Raw genomic sequence first — 26,533 nt, 5'->3', positions numbered from 1 at the left:
AGTATGTCGGGAAAAAATAACATATTCCATTTCATCTTCATGGAGAAAAAAGTTCACACACATGGAATGCGGTTTATTGTCTCTTGCTACATGTTGCTCAGCTTTGGAAGGTCGAAGGAATCATCAGTACCAAATATCTTGTTAGCAAAAGGATACACTTTGAAAGCAGGGAATGTGACGCCTTTTACTTAAGAGCATCTAAATAATTAAAAAAAACAATACACCCATAACAATGCAATATTCAATGTAAAAAAATAATAATAAAAATAAAATTCTTGATATGATAGAATGACAGATGGGAGTGTGAATGTTTTTTCTTCTTTTTTGCGATTATTAAATTCAAATTGTGTAATGTGGTGCAATGGCTAAAAAAGATAAACCATACAATTTCTATATGATACATTGATTTTCTTTACTTGGTTCTGGCTAGGAGAAACAGGATATATATATTTTTTTCTACATCTTCATCTTCATCATCAGACCTTTTCCACCAAGTTTAACGTGACATGACGTCATAGAAATAAGTGTACATGGGACCGCTCCAGCAGTTTTCATGGTCTTTTCCAACAAGGGAGAGAGGAGAAAAGAAAATACATAAAGGTAAGAATGCAGTCTCCCTCGAAACAGTTTCAATTAAGCCTGATTCTACAAATGTTTTCTAAATCCTATACTTGTCGCTATCGGGTAGAAACCTGCATATTTTAACTATTTGTGCGTTTTCGTAAAATGAATGCCCTGCTTGGATCATACATACATCAGCGTCACACAAAAATAGCATCACGAAATGACGCGTTTTGAGCTTGTCCGTCTGCTATTTTTGATACTGTAGAATTTGAATCCTGAGAGTAACATTTTTGGACATTTCTACCAGACGGAGCCAATACTGTATAGCTAAAATCTAAAATTACACAGATGCTTTCCCGGTTTTAAAGTGTTATATTGTATCTCTCAATTTCATCCAATCTCTCCTGATTGGATGAAATTGGAATTCTGACCCGGAACATGTATTTTAAAAGAGCTGGAGAGATGGGGAGACCCCCATTACTGGCGTTAAAAGAAAAAACAGACCAGACAGTGGGCTTGTGGTTGCGTGATTTCTTTCTACGTCCGTGATTAGACATGGTAACGCCCCGCCTGCCTCTGATTGGCCTACCGACACTGCCCGTCTTGCCTGTCCTCCAAGATGCAAGGGTACTCTCCGTGGATTTGATTTGGCTGTCTAATAGTACTAATACTAAAAAGATAAAGATCAAGGGAAAAAGAGACCTTTTTACAGTACAATAATGTTTCAAGTTTACACATGTATGCAAATAAACAGGCCAGCGGCATAAACAATATTAGTTTGCCTCTTCTACAAAAAATAAAAGTTACTGTCGCGCGTGCCAAGCTGTCATTCTCTTGTATTACCGGTATATCGTACTTGTACTACGGCTTTCCACCACCTCAGAGGCAGGCGGGGCGTTACCATGTCTAATCACGGACGTAGAAAGAAATCACACCTTGTGGTTAGAGTGTCCGCCCTGATACTGGGAGGTCAGGGGTTCAATCCCCAGGCCGGGTCATACCAAAGACTGTAAAAATGGGACCCAATGCCTCCCTGCTTGGCACTCAGCATCAATGGGTTGGATTGGGGGGGTCAAATCAACTAATCAAATGATTCCAGAGCACGGCATGGCTGCAGCTCACCGCTCCTTGGCTGCGGCTCACCGCTCCAAGAGATGGGTCAAATGCGGAGAACAAATTTCACTGTGGTAGCGTGTGACAAATTATATGACTTTAACTTTGAAACAAACAAAATATTACAATGATACTATAGAATATAAACACTTATTTTAACAAAACATATCACTTACACCGTGACCACCTTCAACATTTTATATACTGTAAGTAAGCCTTGCCGAGCCATGAGGCCCATAGGGCAGGAGCCCATCTCCTGTTTCTGTAGTGTGAGGCAGCTTGATGTACAAGTACACCCCCTGGACATGACGCTAGTATATACTTTTTATACTGTACAAGTGTACATATGCATAAATTACTTTTCTGGACAGAAACATTTAAAAGGAAATCTCAAGTTCAGACATGCGTTTCAGGCCAGCCTGCAGGCAACCCATTTCGTTCAGAGCTGAACACACATTGTCACTTTCAGTGGCCAGATGTGCATGAGGAATTAGAAAATACCCAAAAATGTAATAAAACCACATGTAGCACAATCCTAGCCACTGTCTTAATTAAGTAATGTCGTGTCGCTTGCCAAAACCGATTTGAAAGAGTCATTCTCGTAAAGTGATAGTCGTCCGATGGAACAATAAAAAAGGCTTCAAGAGGAGCACAGACAGCCGTTGTGACTGTGTTCCTAAGTCCAGATAATATAAGAGGACAAATGGGAATTCAACTATTCAATTGAAATGAGTTTCCTCTTCAGCATGCTTGCATTAAATCTATTTTAAGATCCCTAAATGAATTATTATTAATGAACTCAAACAATGAGTAAGAAATGACTCTGGAGCCTACGCAAAAATCTGATTTGACTGAGCTGAAATGTAATTGACCAGTTCTGCTAGGCAGGCATCTGGCAGAAGATGATCAAGGTGGGTATGCACTCTAGTCTACACCAACATGCACTCATGCAGTGCGTGTGTGTACTGCTGATGCACATCTGAAGCTGCAAAACTGCTTTGGACTTATGTGGTTTTCATTTTGTTTGCTTTGCCACCATGTGTGATCAAAGCGTTGAGATGAAGTCTTCTCAAGACTCGTGTTGGGTGGTTTCTATGTGAGCTACAGAATATGTTTTTGGCAGATGGGCAGTGTGAGGAGATGTTCTGGCAACGGCTATTATTTATCACATGGCTACATCACAATGCTGTATGGCCTTTCATTCACAAAGAAATGTTTGTCTTGGTGCGAGACTGAACAGTGCATTTCATTGATTTCGCAGGTCTGGGATTTATTTTTCTTCAAAAAGTCAATTTAGGGATGGAGATCGAATTCAACAGGATGAACACTCACAGTGAAGCGTTAAAGCACACATCGTTCATGTTTACAATTCACCACGTGACGAGAATAGCCGGCAAGCTTGCAGTGCTAATTCTTGGCCGTTCTCGGCGTGTGACACCATCACACAACGGAGCATAGATAGACAGAAGTAAGCAAAAACAGATGATCGTCAGAAGCGTGCAAACTTGCCATGCAGCTGGTTAGTAGTTACTAGCAACAAATTTGTGAGAAAATTAGTAAAATGATTTTAAGAGTGCTCTACAAAAGGATGATGTATCCTTTCGTTATAAAACAGTGGTTAACATACAGGTACACGGTAAATTAGTATTCTAATAGTTATATTAGTTATTAGTACACTGAGAAACTTCGGCAAGCCACATTGGCCAAGGACAGTGGTCTATCGATGTATGTTCAATTCCTACTGCAATGACTAAATCTGAAATGTTAACCTGCATGCTAGAAAATAGATTGCAAAATTCCCTACATATCTCTGTGGGTTAGAATTTGCAGCAGTTGAACCGGCAGAATTATACAGTATATATTGTAGGGCTGGGCGATATTGATCTGGCCAAAATATCATGACTGTATATAACTTATGACAAACTTCTCACTGTCCTACTGTATTTCAAATACATATATACTGTATACTTTATATTGTCACTGTCGGGTGGAAACCTTGTATGTCCAAAAACGTTCATTTTCAGGAAATGGGAAAGAAGCTGTGTTTGTCGAAGTAAGGCACGCAAACATAAATATTGAAATATGGAGAGACAAGGTTTCTGCCAGACAGCAATGATATAGTGAATAGTTGTTTTTCCCCCAATTTATATACTGTGGACAACGGTATAGTAACATCCATACCTTTGTATGGATCCACAGCACGTATAGCTTCCTATTCACTAGATCTTCCGGCACTACTATATTGTCATTTATTTATTTTTTGTTCTCTGGTTGTCTTCTAGGACAGGTAATAGGTACACATGGATGTAAAGGTAGATTACAGGCAGATCTCCTGATCTATAAGGACTATTAGTTTAGACTTGTAGATCTCGCAAAGCAATAGATGGATCAGAATATTTTAAAGTGCCCATGCAACCACCTGTGATTTGTGAAAGAAAAGAAAAAAGGAGGGGAAATAAGCTTTTAGGGAGAGGATGTTTATATAATAATAAAACAAACTTACTTCATTCATACCTAAAAACAAAAAAAGAGAAAACATGAGATATATGTTAAATTACAGTACAATGTCTCTGTACAGTACGTCTGATGTACAAATGCAAATATTTCAATATTGTTCTACTTTATTCACATTATATTACAATCATGAATATATAACACTCTTGGAAAGATCAAATGTATTGTACAATTAATTACTTTTGTTTAATCCCCCCTGAAATTAGCGATTGGAGAAACAAGAGCCCAAGGGCCCGATTAAGCAAGTGGAAAAACCCATGCGGTAATACAGATTTTGGCCTCGCTCTGCGCCTTTTCGTATTATGGAAGCCGTGGTGAACGCTCACTCATATGGAATACCACGTTCCTGAATATTTTAGCATTGGGGGAGTGTCCATATGTTAATTATTTTCGCTTTGCGCTATTTGCTATTAAGCCCCTTGACCTAAAAACACTCAGCGCATACCGATTCCGCCTGGGTCTGACCACGTCTTAAAAGCAAAAAGCACTGTTTGATTTTACACTTGAGCGGCTCTGGAGTGTTGCCATGTCTGTTTGCTGTTTATTATAAGCGGCTTCTTTTTCTGCAAAGTTGCTTGTAAATATTGGTAGTTGTGGTTGCTTTTCTTGTTTCTAAAGTGCTTATTTGGGCTTTTCTCCTAATGTTGTTTAAACCAGTGATCCTCACACAGCGACATTCCCATGTCAAGGACCCCCAGATGAATGCATTTGCCCAACTAAGCCAGTGACCCCCATGACAGATTTGTGTTTTTAAATGTTTCAATAACATTTTTCAAAAATATTCCACAATTGTCACTTTTTTCAAAGATTACTTTTGAAAATAGATCTACCAGCTCACAATGCATCACATTCATTAATTAAAACTATGAACTCTGACTGCAGGGAGATATATATTTATAATGATCATTATAACAATGTGCAAGAAAATATGTAAAAAGAAGGAAGATTTTTATATTTGTGGACAATCAAAATATGCTGGAAATTTTAATGTGGTGTCATTAAAAGGAATCTTGATATGGCAGACTCACTATCTAGAAAATAAAATAGGTTGCAGACCCCTGTTATATGCGATTCTTTTGGGAGTATGTTTATAGACCTATTTACTTGTTTCTATGAGACATGGCAACAGCGAGCTTTCTGGCTGTCTGGCTTTCTGTTGTTGAGATTGTAAAGGGTCATATATCGCTCATTTCTCAACCTTTTAAAAAAATTAAAACATCTCCATAATCATTGGGAAGTTTGCTTTCATACGCTGTATCACACCCGACTCAATTCTTCTTCAATAAAATGCTACGAGCGAAGACCATAACATTGGGGCGGCAGCAATACGCATGGCGCACGTATGGCATTTCAACTCATTCCTTCGTCGTGACTCGAATGAAATAAAATAAAATAAACGTTATTTTACTGGTGTTTTTCAATAGAAACAAATAAAGAGCGTGTGTGCAACAGTGCATATACGTGCATGCACTATATGCTATATTTCCTCCTTGTCGGGATGTGAGCTCTTCACAGCTCTGTCTTTCATATTATTCTTATAATATTTGATATTATAAACACTCATGGTTCTCTCATTTCTCAACCGTTTTTTAAAATGTAAAAATCCCCATATTCCTTAGGAATCTTGCTTTCATTCGCTGTATGGTACATGGTTCTATTTTTATCGAATTAAACAATATCAAACGAACTTGTATGTTCGGGGTTTAGACGATTCTGGGAACATTACGCATGGATTGCCAATTTGCCAGCCAATGCTGCGTATCTACTCGCAGTTCCATTCCGATCTGAAAGGTATAGGTAGGTGCCATTTCAAAGGCTTAGTTATTCATTTATGAATCAAATGAACTAGAATAAAGATTTTTACAGCTGTTTTTCATGCTTAGAACAGAAACAAATGAAGTGATGATGTGCGTATATCTCCCTCCCTTTATAGCCGCCGCTGTAATGACTTTCCAATTAACACCGCAAGTTACTTAACAAAATAGAGACATAGGCATACAAGCTATGCACATCATGGCTGTGACAGCTTGTGGATCTGTTCTTTTGAGGTGACAGCAGGCAGTGCAATAGGAATAATTAACCCAAATATGACAAAGTCATGTCATATCTAATGGTGCCAGCCTGCAGAAATGTATTACCACTCCAGCAAAGGGCGCATTCCGTATGTTTTCCGTATGTGAGATCAGCTGACTCGTAAAGAGAATAGTACGGACATGTTCATTGGGTAAGCCTTAAACACTCCTATAAACACTCCCATGACTAATTCAAGGCCGTTTTGCTCACACCACGGGGTGTCGAAAGCGCTTCTTACCAGGCCCATAATTGTAATATGACATTGCCCACGCCCCCACGTCTTAAAAACTGTAATATGATATGTAATTAGATTCCACTTGCTTAATCGGGCCCCAAGACTTCACAATATGAACACATCTTATTTTACAGTTATAAAACTAATGCAGGAGGGGGAGAGAGGAAGAGTCACAGACAGAAATGTCTGAACACATATCAACATATCCTGATGTAGAACAGACAAACAGTCGTTGAGAGACGGAGGGAGACAGAGAGAGACGGAGAGAGAGAAAGCGAGAAGAGAGCGAAAGGCAGATGCAAGAAAGAAGAGAGAAGATAAAGAGGAAAACATTGAAAGGAGACTGGGAAGATATAGGCAAAAAATGGCAAATGCACTGTTAAACATCACAACTTTTGACCCCATCATCCCCCTTGGTAACCCTAGTGCCGTACTTTTCCAGGAATGTAGTTGCGGTCAATGCTCTCCTCCTGCAGAAACATGTGAAGACAGCGCTCATTCTGGGCCAAGGGATGACCTGCGATTCTACAGGAAGACATGGTACAGATAAAATTCACTCGATGCACGAAATGTATCATTAAATACCACCAATGTCTCTTTTTCTTGGAAAGCAGCTGGAGGATTAGCTGGTAAGCCCCGTCGTGGGCTAAACATTTCTGGCAACGTCTAGGTCTGTTAAATGTCTCCGTTCAAGCGGGTAATTTGTGTCTAGATGACTTAGCGGAAGACACAGTGATAGCTTTGATTCACCTGTGATCTGAAAACCACCTGAATTTGTTGAAAACCACCCAAACAAACTCTGAAACCGGCATGAAATGGTAGTATGCCAGGCATAAGACATAATGTAACCATTTGTGGGCTTAATTGAAATATACAGTATGCCTTGTGTCAATAAACTCAATATGCTGCCCAGCCCTACTTAGAATACCAGTTTTACCAATTAATTATTGGCAGCACTGACCTGTTGATGAATTGCTCCAGGCCAAATCGCCGCTCCTCGATGAAGGCCTCCTCAAAAATGCCCTCATCCCCTCGGAAGGGCAGCTGTCTCTTCAGGGCCTTGCCTGGCAGAGGTGGTACTACAATCTGCGGGTGTCAGGGAACGCAATACACATTAAATATTCTATTATTATTATACACATTTACCGGTAGATATACAGTACACGATAGGTATGATGGAATACATGTTTCAACCCCCCACATGTACTCGTTTCGTAGTTCTTTTCCCGCTTTTAGTGTGCGATTTGAAATTATCTGCATCTTGGTAGCATGACAAAAGGTATGGTGTCCACTGTCCAACTGTCCAAAAATTCAATGCACACATACATTTCAATGGAAGTAATTATGTAATTTAAAAACTAAGGGGTAACTAACATTCACAGTGTTTCCCCTAGCCAGAAGCTGATTGTGTGGGGGGGAGCTTTTCACTTTCACACGCGCCGGACCCGTGCACACGCACGGTACGGTTTTTATTTATTTATTTTATTCATTACATTTTTTGCTGTCTTTTGCCTTTTTCTGGCCTATTTGCGGCCGCCTACTAAAAATCATACTGTGATGACTGGCCATGATTGTGTGGGGGCCCCTCACACCATAATGCATATTTGGGAAACACTAATTCATTTTTAAAACTTTTTGGGTGTCGGAATGCTGCAGGGTTCTAGCTCATATCATGAGCTAGAACAATGTGACAACTAAATATGTGACATGACACATAATTAGCCTGCGGACCAACCCACCCTTTGAAAAGATAAATGATGTCAGGGACCCCCAAATTGACACATCATTAACCTGCGGACCAACCCACCCTTTGAAAAGATAAATTATGTCAGGGACCCCATTTACAGCTATAGCAGTGATTCTCAACCATTTTAATTTCAAGGACCCCCCAGTTTGGTCTTGCATTAAACCCACAGACCCCTATTTGATATAATTTTGATCTCTGGGACCCCCGATCTACCAGTGTTAATTTAACTCTGATGGATTTGTACACTCTCAGAATTACAGACACTTCAGGGTCCATTTGGTTCCTAACAATCAATCATTTGGCAGGGCACCCTTCTCAAGGACTTTGAGAAACACTGGCTTAGGGTGCCACCTGTGTGGGGGAGGGGTTCATTCTTTACATGTATGCACAGTTGCACACCTGGTCACCTGCTATCATACATAGAATGCAGAGTATGTGCAGAACCACATACTGCTATAAATACTGAGAACAGACAGTATAGTACAGCAGTGACTGTAATACAAACTAAGGATAAACCGGCTAATAAGCAGGCGAAACAGCTTCACAGCAGAACCCTGTACTACGTATAAAGTCAAAGAGAAGTCCAACATGCTTCAGCCAGTTATGGGTAGAAGGGCTCGGTGCTCAGACAGCAAGACTAGTAAAAAGAAAAATACCTGGGCACTTCAAAATAGACTACCCAAATAACCATACTGTGTCTACGGCTACACCTTTTATTCATTTACAGGGGTGACTGACGTTTCGACTTGCGCCTTCCTCCGATTCTGAGGAAGACGCAAGTCACGCCCAAGTATTTTAATTTGTATACTGCAAATATTCTAATATTCCGTAGACTGAAAATAGTCTACGGAAACATTCTGTCTGAGATTCCAAGACAATGAAAGAGAGAGACATTTAATCCAGGACATTACACTTTGATCTCAGAGAATGATTGATTTGATCATCAGAGAAAGAGAGAGGGAGTAGGATGTCATGGATGAACCGTTGGTTTTTCTTTCATGTATCAATAATGACAGAGAAGGTCATCAGACATCTCAAAACTAACACCTAGTCAACAGAGGAAGTGTAAAATTGGTTTTATACTTCGCTGTGCAGCAGTGTTGTGCACCAGAAACAGCAGGCTATCTTCGGTGCGCAGCACAGTGTGCAACCAATGCCTATAAATCAGCCATAAAGCTGTGCAGCCAACATCATCTCTTATCGGCTCACGGTAACTGTTGGGTGTCACCGATCGACCCAAATAATTGCCACCTAGAAATGTGACGTTATGTTGTGACTTGTGTGACTCACCTTACTGTCTCTTTCAAGCTCATTCTTTAGCCACTCAAAGTCACTGTATCTTCTTCTCACACAGGAATCCTTCAGCTTGAAAATAGGAAGGTTTGTCTACACAGAGAAGACACAAGAAACAAGACTTGATGTGGCTTCTGTTGCATCCTGAAATCTGTGCTATATTGACAAAGGCCATAGATAATAGACATAAAAGGGGAGAATTTTATTTTCATGATTACTGATGTATTTGGCAAGTGTTTTAGTATTTTTTCCATCTATGGTGATAGCTATATAAATTAGCAGGGTGATGTACAATTTGTGTCAGTGGCTGTACAGTCCATAGAAAATTGTACGATGGGGAGTGGGGAGTAGCCAGTTGTAGGGAGTTGAAACTTGTACCACTTAAAGTACTTCATTATTAAGAATACAACCAACAATGATAACAGCAGATCTTTAATTTTACCAAGAACGACATGGTGCAACAGTTGATAGTAGATCTACAAGCTCACAATGTGGTGTGATCTGCTGTGAGCTTGTACATCAGTTAGTATAAAATAAAATAGGGATAGGGATTAAGTGCTTAATCAGACTAATACATTTATTATTATTATTTTTTTTAAAGCATTTTCATGTCCTTCGTTGACAGAATTTGTTGTAGTCCCAGGTTGAAAATGGTTAAAGGGAAATGAGTTTCATTGTGGGAGACATACAGTGCCAGGAGTTGGAGCGAACTCCACTCATTTGCCTCCAGCTGCCAAATAGCTTTCATGCAGCCTTTTCAAAATGAATATTATTATGCCTGACTTTAGCCGCTGGTGGTGATGCAGCTTTTTGTTGTTGTTGCACTACTGTTGCACTACTGTTTGTATTTTGCCAGAATTAATGAGGAAGAGACATAAATGAGTAACATTTATCATTATCGGGCAACTGTGGTCAATAATGCAGGTACTACTACACTAGAATCCTATTGAAGGCAGTGTTAATACTTTGTTGAGCGGGGCACCCCAATCTACTATGAATCACTCCGTTCAATGGAAAGGAATTGCAATGACTGGGGTACCCCAGGGAGCTATACTTGATCGCCTCCCTTTTCCTGCATTTTAGTCCACAAACCTCTTTGCTGAAAATAACCAATTTAGCTTCCATGTGGTTAACCTGAAACTATCACAATGGCATATTATGTGAAAAGTTCTTGGGTTGCAAGAATTGAGGAACAGTGACCAGCATGGACTGAGTTTTGAATGTTAAGTATCAGTTTCATGAACAAAACAACATCGTCAACATTATGGCTGAAATTAGACCTTTCATCTCTCCCTCTCTCATCAACATGGGCAAAATGAATTAATCTGATTAGCTGCAGTGGATAGTAAATAGTAAATTGTTAAAATAAATGGCAAACCTGGCAGTCTAGTTCTCTTTTTTGGGGCTTGGGATATTGGTGTGTCCACGTGGTCTATTAACACCAGGCATTGGTTATATTATGTTATTTAACCTGCCAATAAGCATTCTAGCCTAAACATACCAAAGAAAAAACTAGACATACCCTAGAAATAACTATAAAGCGAAGGGCTTGTCATTTCACTCGTGATAACCATGCAGATCTCTGGCAAACTGTTGATCTCTGCATGGTTTAATGGGGGTGATAACATTAATTTCCTCAATATGATATGATCCAAGCGTCAAGGTTTAGCTGTGTCAGTGGTTTTCTACCTCCCTCAGTCACTCTGTCATTCACTTCTCATTGGGATTGAATTTCATTCCTCGATATTTGTTTTCTTTGCCAGGTTTGGTCAAGACAGACGGTTCCAGATGTCTCTCCACAGTCCACACAAACAACAATTTGCTTATATAGCATTTACTGAACTGTTAATATCAATGCATTATCCAGACATTCATTTTCATTCTGAATATAATCTACACACAGCCATCGATTAAGAACCATGTCAACAACAGAGCACAGTACCGCTCTCACATGTTAATGCATTTGGAGCACTGCAAGCGTTCTTAATCTGCATCTGTAAACAAAACTCATATTGGACCAGACCATTTTGTGACTGTTCATGGTAGCGGGAGAGCATAATTAATAATATGATAAACTTCACATAATTACAGAGGCAGCCAGGGCCGCACGACAAAGCCCGGACCTCGGGTTTGTATTTGCCGGGGTCATTCGGTTCCCTCCCGCCGGATCAAGACAACGTTACAGCCCCGGTATGTTTTTAACTTCCACATCCAGAGGATGCTAACCAGGCTAACGGAGGCTTAGCGAGTTCTCTCTAACGCTGTTAGGAGCGGTGCTCCTCCCAATGCTCCTATAGACTGAAAATTCCACTACAGCGAGGTCTCCAACTGTAGTAAAACATAAATAAAGAAGGTTATTTTGCTACTCATCGAAACAAAGACTGTTTTGTGCTGTTGAAAGACTATTCTCCATGGTGGGAATAGTCTCAGGACCCCACCTTCTCTGGGTAATGTACTTTTTGGGCAGAAAATGAAATATGTCCGCCAGACGGACATTTTTGTAATTACTCACCTGCGCCCTCTACAGATCTGGTCAACGGTAATTTATATTGTCCATGTCTGTAGAGGGCGCAGATGAGCAATTAAAATAATTTCCGTCTGGCGGATATATTTAATATTCTGGCCAAAAACGATATTATACAGTGAAGGTGGGGTCCTGATACGTTTCCCACCATGGAGAATAGTCTTTCAACAACACAAAACAGCCTTTGTTTGGATGAGTAGCGAAATAGTTTTCTTTATTTTGACTACAGTTGGAGACTTCGCACGGTAGTGGAATGTTCAGTCCATGAGAATAGCAGCGCGCGCTGGCAGAGCGTAGCGAGAAGTCGATAACGCTCTGGACCAGAGCTAACCGTGACCCATGTTTTCGCCGTTTCTCTCCGAACCTACCCGCATCCGAACTTCATAGGTGGTATACCGGGTCCGTCCGACCCCCACGGTCTGTGGATCATAAACGTCTATCTCCAGAAAATTACTCGGCGGCCCGTAAGCGTCCGTCAGGTCCTGAGGTTTGGAATTCAGCCGGCGAGTGTCGGCCACCGTAGGTTCTGTCATTTTTTAGGCTGTTTTCTTTTATTTATTTGGGAGCTACGAACAACAACTAAAAAAAAAAAAAAAACTCACACTATGTAAATAACACCCACAGAATGGTACTTAGATCTCTTCTGGAGACATCAATGTGTTGTTGTGGTAGCTGATAGCTACAGCTGGATGATGATAAGTAAAGTAGGTTGTTGTGTGTTCTGTTCGGGGGCCCAGCCGCCCTGCCCTCCCTCTGCGAGAAATGCGTGCGTTCGGCTCCGTTTCCGTGCTGCTGTGTGTGGGACAGTGCGCACGCCTTCTAGCGGACTGACGAAGTCACTGCATGGACTCAGTCCATCCATTTATTTACCCTTACAATGAAATACTTTATTTATCTTCATCATCTGACTGGGAGATGAAAATAATAAAATCTAAAACAACTAATTAGAATCAAAAGTGAGATTGAACAACGGCATACTGTAGAAAGCAATATATACGCCAGAAAATCATATAGGCCTACAAGTAAGTATTAAAGTAAGTAAGACACCCTGAGGGCAAGATGAAACATATATGGACCTTCATATATAAATACATTTTCGGGTCGGTTAGGGCGTAAAATGTGTGCTAAGGCCAGGCCAGGCGGGGCCTTGGGCCAGCCTGGCAGTTAGGCCTTGATTTTCGGGCCTGTTGAGAACTCTAGTTTTCGCCAGCTGCCGAGCGCGGCTGCGCTAATAACTTTGGGGGTTTGAGGTCAGATGTAGAGTTGCTGACTGGCTCCATATATGCAGATCTAGGTGATGATCCAGTCTTCTCCATGTATGGCTATCCAGAGTTTGACGAGGTCAGTCCCGTGATCTTCATATGGAGATGGCCATATATGGAGCGGGTCACGAGGCGTGACAGACTGATGGCTATATACGGAGCGTGTCACAAGGCGTGACGAACGGACAGACTGACTGACAGGTTTTGCAGGTTTTCGTAGTATTTATTTTATATTTTTTATAGATGGACAGACAGTAGACTGACAGGAAATGGGGAGAGAGATGGGGGGTGCATGGTGACATGCAGTAAAGGCCATCGGGATCGGGAGTTGAACCCGCGGCACTCTGCCAGACTGCTTGGACCGCTGAGCCACGGCCCAGGCCGTCATAGAAATAGTTGACAGAAAGCAATTTAAAGAACAAAAACTAAATTTTCACAAATTTACACAAAAAGTAGCAGATCAAGCTTGTAGATAAGCAATTTTGTCATTCATATACGAGAAAGTAATATTTTGCACCCTAAATAGTGCATAAATGGTTAAAATAATAGACTGCAAAGCAAGGCAAAGCAACAACAATGCCCATTGGGAATGCACAGCCCTCCATTTATACAATACCCGTTGTCATACCTGATATATAATATGATGTAATTGGTGACATCAAGGATCTCCATACTTGGGCATAAATGGTGCATTTGTTTTGGTGTATTTATTTTTATATAGTATAAATACGTCGGACAGACAGACAGGCAGACGGACAGATCTTGCCGTAGATCTGCTATATATTTTTTTTTAATTAACTTTTATCCCACGATTTTGCAACCAATTTTTTCACCCAGTGACAATTATCTAATGTAATCCTGGGCGCTACACTTCCTCTGTCAACCTGGGGGGGCAGCGGACTGACCTCATGCTTGCTCCTATGCATGAGGAGTCCAAGCTGCTTCTTTTCGCCTGACAGGGGGGAGTTTCCCCGGCCTGACGTAGTGAGTGGAAGGAACACGTTATTCCGACCAGTTCCTTTCCCCTCCATCAGGCGCCCCGGCTGGCCAGGGGGAGGTAGTTTAGAGACCAGGATTACTGCATGTTTTTTGTGAGGGTACCTACCCTAGATCTGCTATTTTTGAATAGCCCAATGCAAACATCTAAAATGACACAGATGCTTTCCCAGCTTTAATGGGCTAACCATTCAATATAAACCAACAGTAGCCAGTAGCCAGTTAAGTGTAAAGATATGAGAACTGGATAGAATTTATAATAATTTGGTCCACTCCCTGGGGTGTTGTCTCTGTACATGAAATTTAGTTTACCCATCCTACATCCAAGCATCAATATGGTGCTCGGGAAGCAGTTAGTCCGGGGTTAATTGTCTTGCTCCTAGACACTTCGACACATTGCCGGGCCTCAACCTGGGACTTTCTGCTCCCCAAGTGGGCTCTCTCTACCCATTCAGCTGTGGAGTAATATTATTAATATCTATTATACAATTGAAAAGGTGTGCCCAAAACGCTGTGCGCCGCACAGGAACAAAAGGCACCAGCTACTACGTCACTCCAAGAGTGTCTGACACACTGCAACACACACTGCAATAACCCACTAAACACACTAACACGTCACACACTTACCCTCCGCGTCGACCCATGGCTATCTCCTCATGTCGCGCAGCACGCCCATGATCAACACCAGCCGCGTAAAAATTGTCATCGCACTGCCACTAAAGCCGGCTCCCGTCCAGACTCACAAACAATATCAATATCAATAATAAACACAAACACGCCACAAGCACCGACACCCCCGCCTAATTTGTTGCCACGTCTATGAAAACAACCACAGAAACAATGCCATTCAACAGCTACTTACACACACTACCACTCGCTTACAATACGCGGCCCTGGCAACACTACATCCCCTCTCCCATTTGCTCAAAGCCAACCACGTGACCCACGAGAGCTTTTATGTTTCTGCAACACCGGAAGTTACACGCTACACACACACACACATTAGAAGAACAACACGAACACAACACTACACACTCACACACACACACGGGCCACTGTTGCCAGGTCTATGAAAACTGGCCCAGAAACAAGCAAACAGACCCAGAAACAAAGCCTTTCACCACGCTACTTACACACACTACAACTCGCTTACAATTCACGACCCTGGCAACATTGTTCCCCGTCTTCCACAACACACACCGTCCCACACAGACACACACACTGATTCGGACTTGGATGGACAGCGGCGCGATTACATAAATACACCGTTTAATTCATGCAAACACGACAATTGCACCACCAGTTTCATTAATGTAACCACGACAATTGCGCGACCCGTTTAATTCATGGAAACATGACAACTGCGACGCACCGAGGCGCATGGATTCTGTGTGTGTGTGTGCGTGCGGGGTGCCTCTGAATTGGAGTGTTTCTGTCAGTCAGCGATGCGATCCGTTGTTATTCAGCCAGGAAAACAATCTAAACATTATATACTAACGTCAGCATCGGGCAGATTAACACACACAAGCGTTATTAGTTGAGTTTTCTTATTGAAGTGCCTCTCAATTGTAACGGTGTGTTTATGTCAGTCAGCGATGCGATCCGTACCAGCACCATATGCACGGACTGGAGAGAGGCGAAGTGTTTCTCTCCCTTCGGCTCATGTAGCCCTCATTGGAACTACAAATATTGTTCCCGAACAAACAATGTGGGGTCACTGCAATCCACAATCCAAAATATTGTAGCCCTACTATAATGCAGTCAAGGTCCCCCAAAAAATATACTACAGTATGTTCTGCTCCATTCTCAACAGCTTTTGGTTTCCAAAAACAGTAATTTATTGTAAGCAAACAAAAACAGTAAACAGCAGTTTCATGTCTGCTTATTTTCATTCACATTAATTTCCTTTGATGTGAAAATACAACAATAATAATAACACCCATCAGTTACTACATGTCAAGGGCACAATACTGGAGTGGAGTCTGTCAAATCCCGCTATTTCCTTCTTCCCATTGCGCTGCCAACGGAACTAGGATTCGCCGCCCGAAGGGCGGCGAAATTCTAGTAATATACATAATATTACTCATGGTATTAGTTAGGACTCAAGCATTGTTCTGAATCTGCTAGATCAGCTGTCTGATCATTCTTTTCTTTTTTTACAAAGACAATGTAAGGACACACCATTACAGTAGTATTGCAGTATTATTATATTATTAACTGTTATCTATAAAGATTTTTCCATCTTCCAAAATCAATAATACATTCAAGTGTTAAAAATCTGTTTTTCTGTGGTCACATCCAATAGCTCATTACAATGTCGAGTAGTCTCACCAAAGCACTTCTCTTCTTATCTCCTTCGCCAAATACAAATAGCAATCTTTACATTTCTCCAATTAATAAAAAAAGCTTCACAACAGTGCCCCTGTAATTAAGCGACAAAAAAAAAGCTGAAAACCTTTTTTTTTATATTATTTTGTATGTGTGGATTAGACTATCAACTACAGTATTTATGTTTTACTTCCATTACCTAATTCCCCCAACAACACCTGTGTTGCCACTATTGCAGCCTCAGTACCTCAGCTCAGAAGCCTTTGCTTGAAGTTCCTACTTCCTATAGCACCCCTTTCAAAACAGCTCTTTTGTTCCTCGAGAATAGATGAACCAAGTGTTTGACTACACATTTGTTTTGTTTGCATGGACTGGCCATAAGAAATGTATGTATTTCATAGCAGTTTCTGACTTAGTTGGAGGGGATGCTATTTGCAACAAATGAAATTATATGGACAGTTAACACTTTAAACCCATATGATACGCGACACTGTGTCGTTCAGAAGAAAGGGGAAGTGTGGAGTGGGGGAAGTGGAGAATCACTCAGATTCATTGGTTGAGGTGGCGACAGAGCAGTCGGTTTGGTCAGTGGTGACCGAGAAAGAGGAGGAACTATCGGAGCTCTCGCTGGCAGACTGGGGGACACGGCTGTACTCGTTAACAGCACAGGCACGCTCATTGTAATCAGCCTTGAACCCCTCCTTCAGGCCTTTGGAGATGTGAAGCCACTCCTTCAAAAAGAAAGTTATTTGCATTGTTTTGTAGAACATGGTATACAGTCTACTGCACAATACAATACTTTACTGTCCATCATTGTTGCTTCAAATAGAATGTATTTGAACATGATCATAGTATATAGTAGGCTATTATGGACATATACTGTACCAGAGCCCCATATACATTTCTAAGCAGAAAATATGTAAGCATCCAACGATATATACAGATATTTTTTTTTCTCAGGATAAAACAATGTTTTTTCAAAATTAATTAATGTATTCGGCTCCATGAAGTTTTTATGAGTTTCTGGTGGCTCCATGCATGCTTAAGTTACAGATCTCTGGATGGTACTAACCTCTACATTGCCATGGATCAGGATTTCATTCAGGTTCTTGCCTGGTTTTGGAACAATGGGGATCAGGATGATTCTAATCCTGTGAGGAGATAAAAACTGCTCAGTATAATGTGATCATAGAGACTAATTTTGATTTATTCAACGTTAGTTTAAAAGAAAACACATGATAGACATGCTTCTCGAAAGGAAAGAACATCAAGGTAACTACTTTTTATGTATGTGATGTATGCCATGCTTTTTTGTTATTGCTTAATGTAAATCGCTCTGGATTAAGAGCGTCTGCTAAATGCCTAAATTGTAATTGTAAATTGTAAGGTAATGAATTGTTTCCAAAGTGTGGTCCTTAGTTTCGAGCAAAACAAGCAAAACAAGATCAGGGCATCAACATTTGTTTTCCTTATCCCTTTGCAACTCTGGTTGATTTATTGTAAGGCTGTGTGTGACTGTGTCAAATGTCGCGTGACATTGGTACCACAGGGGAACTGATAATTATTGCGACCGAAGGTCGCAATAATTAACTATGGAATCGAGCATTTCCCGTCAGTTAGTGTGTCGGGCACCATGTGGTTCCCAGGTCTCGTGACATTGTGTGACATCATCAGGGATGGAGATGTGGAGACCCTGATGTCATAAAAACTATGTTGAATGTGTGAATGTGAAAATGTCATTAGACAATGAACCCTGCTAACCAGGAAGCCATGATGAGCAGCCAGTCAACAATGTTCCCCTCTGGAATGACCCACCTGTCATGATGCACCAACGTGATGAGCACCAGAAGAAAAATGCAGGTACCCACAACAGAAAACACCACAGACCACACTGACATAGGGCCACTTCCACGTGGAGTGTCTGAGACAGGGAAAGATGTGTCTAAAATGACGATATTCAATGTATATAGGTCGCCATACTTTATTCTGCGTACTTGCTTATGTGCTTGCTTACTTGCTGGCTGATTGACTGACTTACTTACTTACTTGTTTACTTATGTACACTGTACAGTTACTATAGGCAAACTTACCTTCTTTAGGTACATACTTTCTTATATACTTAGCCTATACATGCTTCCTTCCTTCCTTCATTAACTTACTGTACATTGTCTTTGAGCTAAATTCTACATATAAAAGTTGCTATTAAATAATTATTACTATTATCCTCACATATGGCCTAAACGGAGGTTCTGCTGTATACCTCTCTCTTTCTCTATTGCTTTTCAGAAACAGCCTGATGGCAATGACAGTTTGTTCAACCTACTTTGTTCTGGTTAGGTTTTTTACCTATAGCGACTATTTAGACAAGTCTGGGTTTATTAAATACCTGTGCTCAGTGTGCTGCTATTCTTCATAGATCCCCAGTAGACAGGTTGACTCCAGTCACTCAAGTATATGGACCCTCCACAGTAACTGGCCACCCTGAACCTCACCTGAAGCTCATAGCGGGAGTTACCGGAGGGCAGGTTGGAACAGTAACTCGGTCTCTCCATGCTGAATCTAGAACTCTGAACACAAGAAGAAAAATGTGCAGATGGTTTGAGAGGTGGATGAGGGAGAATGTTGGGCTAAAAATGTGATGAAAGAAAGAAAGAAAGATTTATTTTTTATTTGTATCAACTGTATTCTAATGCTGACCAACGGAAATGACAGTGATATCTGACGGAACAAATGATCCATCTCTTGGCTATTGTGCTTGCATATTGTAATACCCTGTTTTGTGGGTTTTTTTCTCTTTTTTTGTGTTTTGTATTGTATTGATTGTACAGTTAGGACCCTCTCGAAAACGAGATACTATATCTCAATGGGGTATTCCTAAATAAAGAATTTCAAAGAAAGAAAGAAAGAAAGAAAGAAAGAAAGAAAGAAAGAAAGAAAGAAAGAAAGAAAGAAAGAAAGAAAGAAAGAAAGAAAGAAAGAAAGAAAAAGAAAATAATCTATTGAATATTATAATTCCTTTTATAAAATCCCATCATTCAGGCTTTTGCTTATTCTCTTATTAATTCCATACCTACCTCCCATTTGTTGTAGTTGGTCCTGTAGCGAACTTCATTTTCCAAACATTTGTACCAATCATTGGTGTGATTCCAATAGAAACACAGGTTGGAGTCGTTCTTGACAGTAACGTTGACTGGAGCATTCAGCTTGACTGAAAATGTAACAGAAATAATGAAAATAACCAAACCGTTGAGGGAAGTTCACAATAATAGCATAGGAGCCCTAAGGTTAGATAATGAACATTGAAAATGACCTACCTTTACCTTTGGTTTTTAGGCTGTGTTCGTTGAGAAAACTGTCATTGTCGTATGTCAGCTTTGTGTAAAAAGGTTCAAACCTCTGAGTTTCTAGCTTGTTGTATGGCTGCTTACATCCAGTAGTAGAGCCTTTCTCTGAGGTATAGAATGTACACTCTTTGAAATTATCCCAATGAAACCTAAACACACACACACACACACACACACACACACACACACACACACACACACACACACACACACACACACACACACACACACACACACACACACACACACACACACGCGCACACACACAGTGTGAGAAAGAATGTGTACACAAGCCTAGCTGGATTCTGTAAACTACTGATTACTTGCTATAATTCTGTGGTGCAACATAATACATTTGTTTACAATATCCTCATGGTCGCTATGTCATAAAAACAAATCACTTAGCTTCTACAGTATATGCATGGTGTTCGACCCATCCACTTAAGCTCTATGATGAACAGACTAACCTGCTGTAGAAGGTGTAGTTGACCTCTGGTGTGTTCTGTCCATCCCAGCTACAATGGACATAGTCCAGATCCTCCAGCAGACAGCTCACATTGACTACAATCACAACATTTGGTTCCTAATTATCATTTAGCTGGGGACCCCCTGGAACTCTCTCAAGGACCCCTGGGGGTCCCCGGACCCCACTTTGGGAACCACTGATATAAACAGTTACAACCACACCTACACACCACTGGGACACAGAGATTCAACAAAGACATCGCTGTTTCATAATAATTAGTTACATACCGCCAGTGTTTTTTTTTACTACTGCAATGTACTCCATTACAAGTAAAAGTCCCATATTCAAAATGTACTCGAGTAAAAGTACAAAACTATCGGCATCAAAATGTACTTAAAGTACTAAAAGTAATAGTAATAGTATATTGCAGAATGTCCCATTACAATGAGCTCTCTGACATTAACAAGTATAGAGTATACCGGTACATGTATTACAATTTATCCCACTGGATATATATATATATATATATATATATATATATATATGAGGTTTCTCTTCCTGTTAAATGATCAGATTTAAGCTCCTCTATGATGATTTCCTGTTTTTGGCTATATAGAAGAGTATATTTGTACGTCTCTAATTGTTATGATGAATTGAACATGGTGGGCCCTATTGTAAACAAGTATAATACTTGATCGTTGATTGTGTCGTCCACAACTGTGTCGTTAACAGTTTTGTATCGAGTTGTGCTTGAAATGTACTGTAATTCTCCAATCTGTTAATAAATTCATCAATCTCTCTCTCACACTCGCACGCACGCACGCACGCACGCACGCACGCACGCACGCACGCACGCACGCACGCACGCACGCACGCATGCACCCACGCACGCACGCACGCACGCACGCACGCACCCACGCACGCACGCACGCACGCACGCACGCACGCACACACACACACACACACACACACACACACACACGTATACGTACTCTGCTTTTGTACAAGTGGCGGTAGTTCTGGGTCACCTGAAATGCAATAAATGAGTATGTTATAAGGCTTATTCTTCATTTATAATTGTGCATGATAGTCATGGTCAATGAATAAAGGACTGAATATTTAAGAGGAAAGCAAAGACGAAAGACTGACATGTAACCTATACTAAATATGTGCCTAAAAAAGTTAGTTCATCATACATCATATATATCTATAATATGTGCAAACACACAAAGATTTTAGTCTTACGTCGTTTACAGATTAGATTGGGTTTGGACCACTGATTATTGTCACACTTGATGACATAGGAGGTGCCTGCCTTCCTCGCGTAACCATCAGTACACGTGTATCGGTACTTGCCGACACTTTGACAACAATTTGATGCTTTTGGAAGTTCAGTTAGTTCCACATGTGGTAACTGTGAGCATGGACACGTGCAGTTCTCTGTAAACAAAGCATGGATATGCCAGGATACAACAGATTATTACAACAACCAAGTCATGCCTTATTTGTAAAGACACATTTTTGGAGATTCTTTTGGTGTCTTTTGAGTGAACAGTTTAGGGGGCCATTTAGAATTTTGTCCATAAATCACAACCTGTTAAAGGTTTTTTGGGCACCCCTTCTAGGATGTTTTAGGATGACCCAAGGGACATCTGTACCAAATCACCGTGTATCAATTTCGACGGTATTCCGCCCTACTAATAGCCCTATAGTGGTATAATTACCCAACAATATACTATAATTTACCATACATTAGGGGAATAGAAATGAAAGCATTGCCCACATCCACCTACAGATGTGTTAATACACAGTAACTGCAGTGCAGGCTGACGTCAAGGGGAATTTACCCACAGTTCTTTTCTGGGAAAGGAAGCCACATTTCTCGAAGCCACATTTCTTAAAACAACATATCACCACAAGTCGTTCGCGTTTAGCCTCAGTATGAAAACAATCTATATCTCAAATTAATAAAACCTTTAATTTATTTATTTTTAACTGAGAAATCTTGGTAAGATTTGATCAACTTTCAGATATTTGTGTTCCTTCCACTGACAAACACTTTTCAAGAAATGAAAGAGAAAGAATGAAGTGGAATAGGATTTATTTTTAAAAATTATTATTGCATTCTTTAAAAAGATAGAGATCCTGACAATGTAAGATAAGTGTATCAATTTAATTACAGTAGGCTGGATGTAGACACACAGAGTTGACAAAACCCATGAGCATATAAGTTAATTTTGATATACTGTAAAACATTCACTATATTAAAAAATAAATATATATATAAGAAATATATATTTTATATTTTCTTTTGTATAAAAAATACAAAAAACAATATTTCCTTTTTTTAATATAGTGATTGTTATATATATATATATATATATATATATATATATATATATATATAATATTATTATTAAAATATTTACTAACCTGGCGGTGGTTTTCCGGCAATCACACTGCCAGTCAGGTAGAGAAGGATAAACAATCCAACTGGTGCCATGGCAGAACAGAACAGAATGATGTGCATGTGACAACCTGATGGGGGTAGTTGCATGCTCTCAACCTCACTTGGTTTTTCACTTCCTGTTAACGGAAACAATTCTGCAGTTTCAGAGCAGGTGCTTTTTTATGACATACATAAAAAAACCCACAAACTTTATCTTGAAATTCTGTGTTAAAATAATTTTGGCTCAATTAGGAGTCAAGAGTAACAAGGTAGTTCAGTCACTTACACTTCAGTATACTATACTGTAAAAGTGTTAATTAACTACTATTTGGTGGAGAATGGGCTGGCAGAAGTTATAGGGTGAGTGAGTGATTTAATAGGTCAATTCCTCCTCCCAAATGTTTATATCATAAAGCCCAGTTAGTGTCCCAGTCCCACTCACATGTTTTGTAAAATGTGTTATGACCCATATATCAAGTCAGATAATGTTATTGTCTCCACCAGGCCGAAGGCCTTGTCTCCACCAGGCCGAAGGCATGGGGAGAGAGTATGTTTTGCACTCCGTCCGTGTGTGTGTGTGTGTGTGTGTGTGTGTGTGTGTGTGTGTGCGTCCGTCCGTCCTTCCTTCCGTCCGTCTGTTACCAGCTAATCTCCGGCACCGTTGGCCCGATCCATGCCAAACTTTGCACACACACTCTGTGTGTGCAAACGACGAACCTCTGCCCCAAATATTCCTCAATGGCCTGTTATAGCGCCACCATGAGGCCGATTTAGGCAAAACACATTTCTGTAGATTACTCGTACACATTTTATCCATACATCACACAATTCGGTATACACTATCTCCATAGTCATGTGATCAACACGGATCTGCACCATTTCCCATCTTCCTTCCTGATTGGCTAAGATTCGCTTCCAAAGCTCACATGATTGGTCCGTTTCGAACAAAATGCCACAAATCACAAACACAGTGTGCAATTTCCGTGAAATTATACACGCACATTTCCACTAGGCTGAGGACGACATGACACAATTTATTTTCCAAACCAGCCTCATGGTGGCGCTATAACAGGGCAATTCCTGTTTTTACCTATAACTGCATCGTTCTGTGTACAACTTTGTATGCGCACTCCCTAGAGGCATGGAAAAACATTTTCCCTGCATCCCTCCACATCTGCCGGTTATAGCGCCACCATGAGGCCGATTTCTGCAAAACACATTGTTTATATTAGTCGCACAGATTTCATCCAAATCTCATGCAAATCGGTATACATGATCTCTGTAGTCATGTGATCAAGACGAGTCTTTTTGATTTCTCAGATTCTACACTGATTGGCTAAGATTGCCTTCCAAAGTCTTCAGGAGTGGCCCGTTTTGTACAAAATGCTGCACATGTCCTGCTCATCCAGAATTCTATCCTCAGAGATGCTATGAGTGATCTGACTCTGCATTTCCTCAACACAATGAAGACAATTGTTGCAAAAAACAAACAAACATGTTTATATCACTCCTAAACATTTTGCCAAACATCACACACACTCCTATCCTCCTGGTGGAGACCTGTGCCCAGAAGGGCACTTTTTTAAATATTTACATTGTCTTTTAGGCCGTGGGTACAGCCCATTCCAATAAGGAAGTTATTCATATTTACATTGTCTTTTAGGCTGTGGGTACAGCCCATTCCAATAAGGAAGTTATTAATATTTACATTGTCTTTTAGGCCGTGGGTACAGCCCATTCCAATAAGGAAGTTATTAATATTTGTCTCCACCAGGCCGAAGGCATGGGGAGAGAGTATGTTTTGCACTCCGTCCGTGTGTGTGTGTGTTTGTCCGTCCGTGTGTGTGTGTGTGTCCTTCCATCCGTCTGTTACCAGCTAATCTCCGGCACCGTTAACCCGGTCGATGCCAAACTTTGCACACACACTCCCTGGATGCCAACGTTGAACCTCTGCCCCGCATTTTCCAGAACGGCCTATTATAGCGCCACCATGAGGCAGCTTTTCACATTTTTTACCTAAAACTGCACCGATCTGCGTGAAACGTTGCATGCACACTCCCTAGAGGCCAAGGACAAACCTTTGACCTGCATTTTCCGCATCTGCCTTTTATAGCGCCACCAGGAGGCCGACTTTTGTAAAACACATTTTTTGATATTACTCCTCCAGATTCTGTCCAAAAATCTCACAAATCGTTACACAGTATCTCTATGGTCATGTGCTCAAGTCGGATCTGTCCCATATTTCATATTCCATCCTAATTGGCTATAATTGGCTTTCACAGTTTGCAAGATTTCCCCGTTTTGAACAAAAGCCTCAAATCATGAACACAGCATGCAATTTACGCATCTTTCACACATTTTCTTACTAGGCTGAGGAATATATCCCACCCTTTTCACATTGGCCTGTTATAGAGCCACCAACAGGTTGATTTTTGCAAAACACAATTTTGGAACAAAATGCCTCAAATCATCCAATTGCCATCAAAGGCAAACATGTTTATATTACTCCTAAACATTTTACCAAACATCTCACACAGTCCTATCCTCCTGGTGGAGACCTGTGCCCAGAAGGGCACTTTTTCTAGTTAACAATGTTACTTCATGCAGACTTCGACTGGACAAAGGAGAAATAATCCAACCACTGTCATGCTAGACACAGGTGTGTTTCCATTTCAAGTGTAGTTTGGCATGAGAACATCAGATGTTTTCTAGTTTCCTGTTTTTTGCTGCTCTTAATTTCCAATGTGTGGGGCTTGTTTCCTATACGTGGGAGGCCCCTTATAAAATATAGGCCATTTAGATAGAAGAGAGTACTATTCTGTTCAATTCACTGTACATTATTATTACTGTATATCTGCCTGGTTTAAAACATGTGAAAGTTTGCTGACCAGTGACTTGAAGAATGATGTAGATTTAACTTAAAAATGAAATTGATAGTAATACAGTACGTGAGGCAATGGACAAATGAAAATTAATAAGTGGTATTAATTGGTTGGAGGGAGGATTTTACGCTGTAGCTTATTTAAATGAGCACACTTTCTGTATTCACTACACCTCCACAAGACAGCCACCCACACAGCTCTGATAACACATAGCACAACGGAAACGTCACATGCATGCAGATACCACAATATCTAGCATCGTGCATCTATCTTGCATCCTGTCATATGGCCTGGCTCCATCCTGACCCATCGACAGTGATGGAAAAATGAAGTAAAAGTATCAATAGTGCAATGTAGAAGTATCTGTTACAAGTAAAAATTCCGGAATTCAAAATTCACTTGAGTAACAGTACACAAGGCTGTGCTTTACCATGATTATTGACACGCCAGTGATGCGGTCAGGAACAAGGCTTTAGCCGAGTTCCGCAAACATCACTGAAGTGGTGCTCTCGTGTAACATTGCTCAAGTATGTATTTGCCTTATCAGCAACAACTGAACAACGCTGGTGAAGGGAACTACACTTTCTGTTTGACAAACCACAAAGCATTTCAACAACACCTTTCTAACTGCAGACTGAGAGTGACTGTGAAAATCAGAGGGGTGTTTTTGGTTCAGTTTTAGTCAAATTCAGGATCAGGCTCTGGAAAAGTGGGTCTTAGTTGACCCAATTCCGTGACCTTTG

General features: G+C 40.6%; 2 protein-coding genes across 3 annotated transcripts in view; both read right to left on the bottom strand.

Annotated features, from left to right (window-relative positions):
* Positions 1 to 12,881, bottom strand: part of snx12 (sorting nexin 12) — a gene marked incomplete at its 3' end in the record, with an annotated part of 34,500 nt that extends 21,619 nt beyond the window's left edge. The window contains exons 1-4 of one of the 2 annotated variants that reach the window (XM_079508406.1): positions 12,432 to 12,881; positions 9,537 to 9,632; positions 7,461 to 7,585; positions 6,931 to 7,024 (exon numbers count right to left, since the gene is read on the bottom strand). In XM_079508406.1, coding sequence (XP_079364532.1) covers positions 6,931 to 7,024; positions 7,461 to 7,585; positions 9,537 to 9,632; positions 12,432 to 12,596 — 480 coding nt within the window. In that variant the 5' untranslated portion in view covers positions 12,597 to 12,881. Of the gene's footprint in view, positions 1 to 6,921; positions 7,025 to 7,460; positions 7,586 to 9,536; positions 9,633 to 12,431 lie in introns of those variants that run through there. The other variant, XM_079508405.1, reaches the window with a different exon arrangement.
* A 3,579-nt stretch (positions 12,882 to 16,460) lies between these two features.
* LOC306928647 (cytokine receptor common subunit gamma-like) lies at positions 16,461 to 22,962 on the bottom strand (the record flags this gene model as incomplete). Its single annotated transcript, XM_079508917.1, has 10 exons — positions 16,461 to 17,380; positions 17,722 to 17,800; positions 18,465 to 18,570; positions 19,036 to 19,216; positions 19,724 to 19,857; positions 19,970 to 20,142; positions 20,461 to 20,554; positions 21,452 to 21,487; positions 21,705 to 21,899; positions 22,893 to 22,962. 10 exons carry the CDS (start codon positions 22,960 to 22,962, stop codon positions 17,189 to 17,191), a joined length of 1,260 nt encoding a protein of 419 aa, XP_079365043.1. The 3' UTR covers positions 16,461 to 17,188.
* Positions 22,963 to 26,533: the final 3,571 nt, after the last annotated feature.

This window comes from Electrona antarctica (genome assembly GCF_951216825.1).
Source record: "Electrona antarctica genome assembly, chromosome: 8".
Lineage (NCBI taxonomy): Eukaryota > Metazoa > Chordata > Actinopteri > Myctophiformes > Myctophidae > Electrona > Electrona antarctica.
This window is presented reverse-complemented; position numbering and strand designations above follow the sequence as displayed.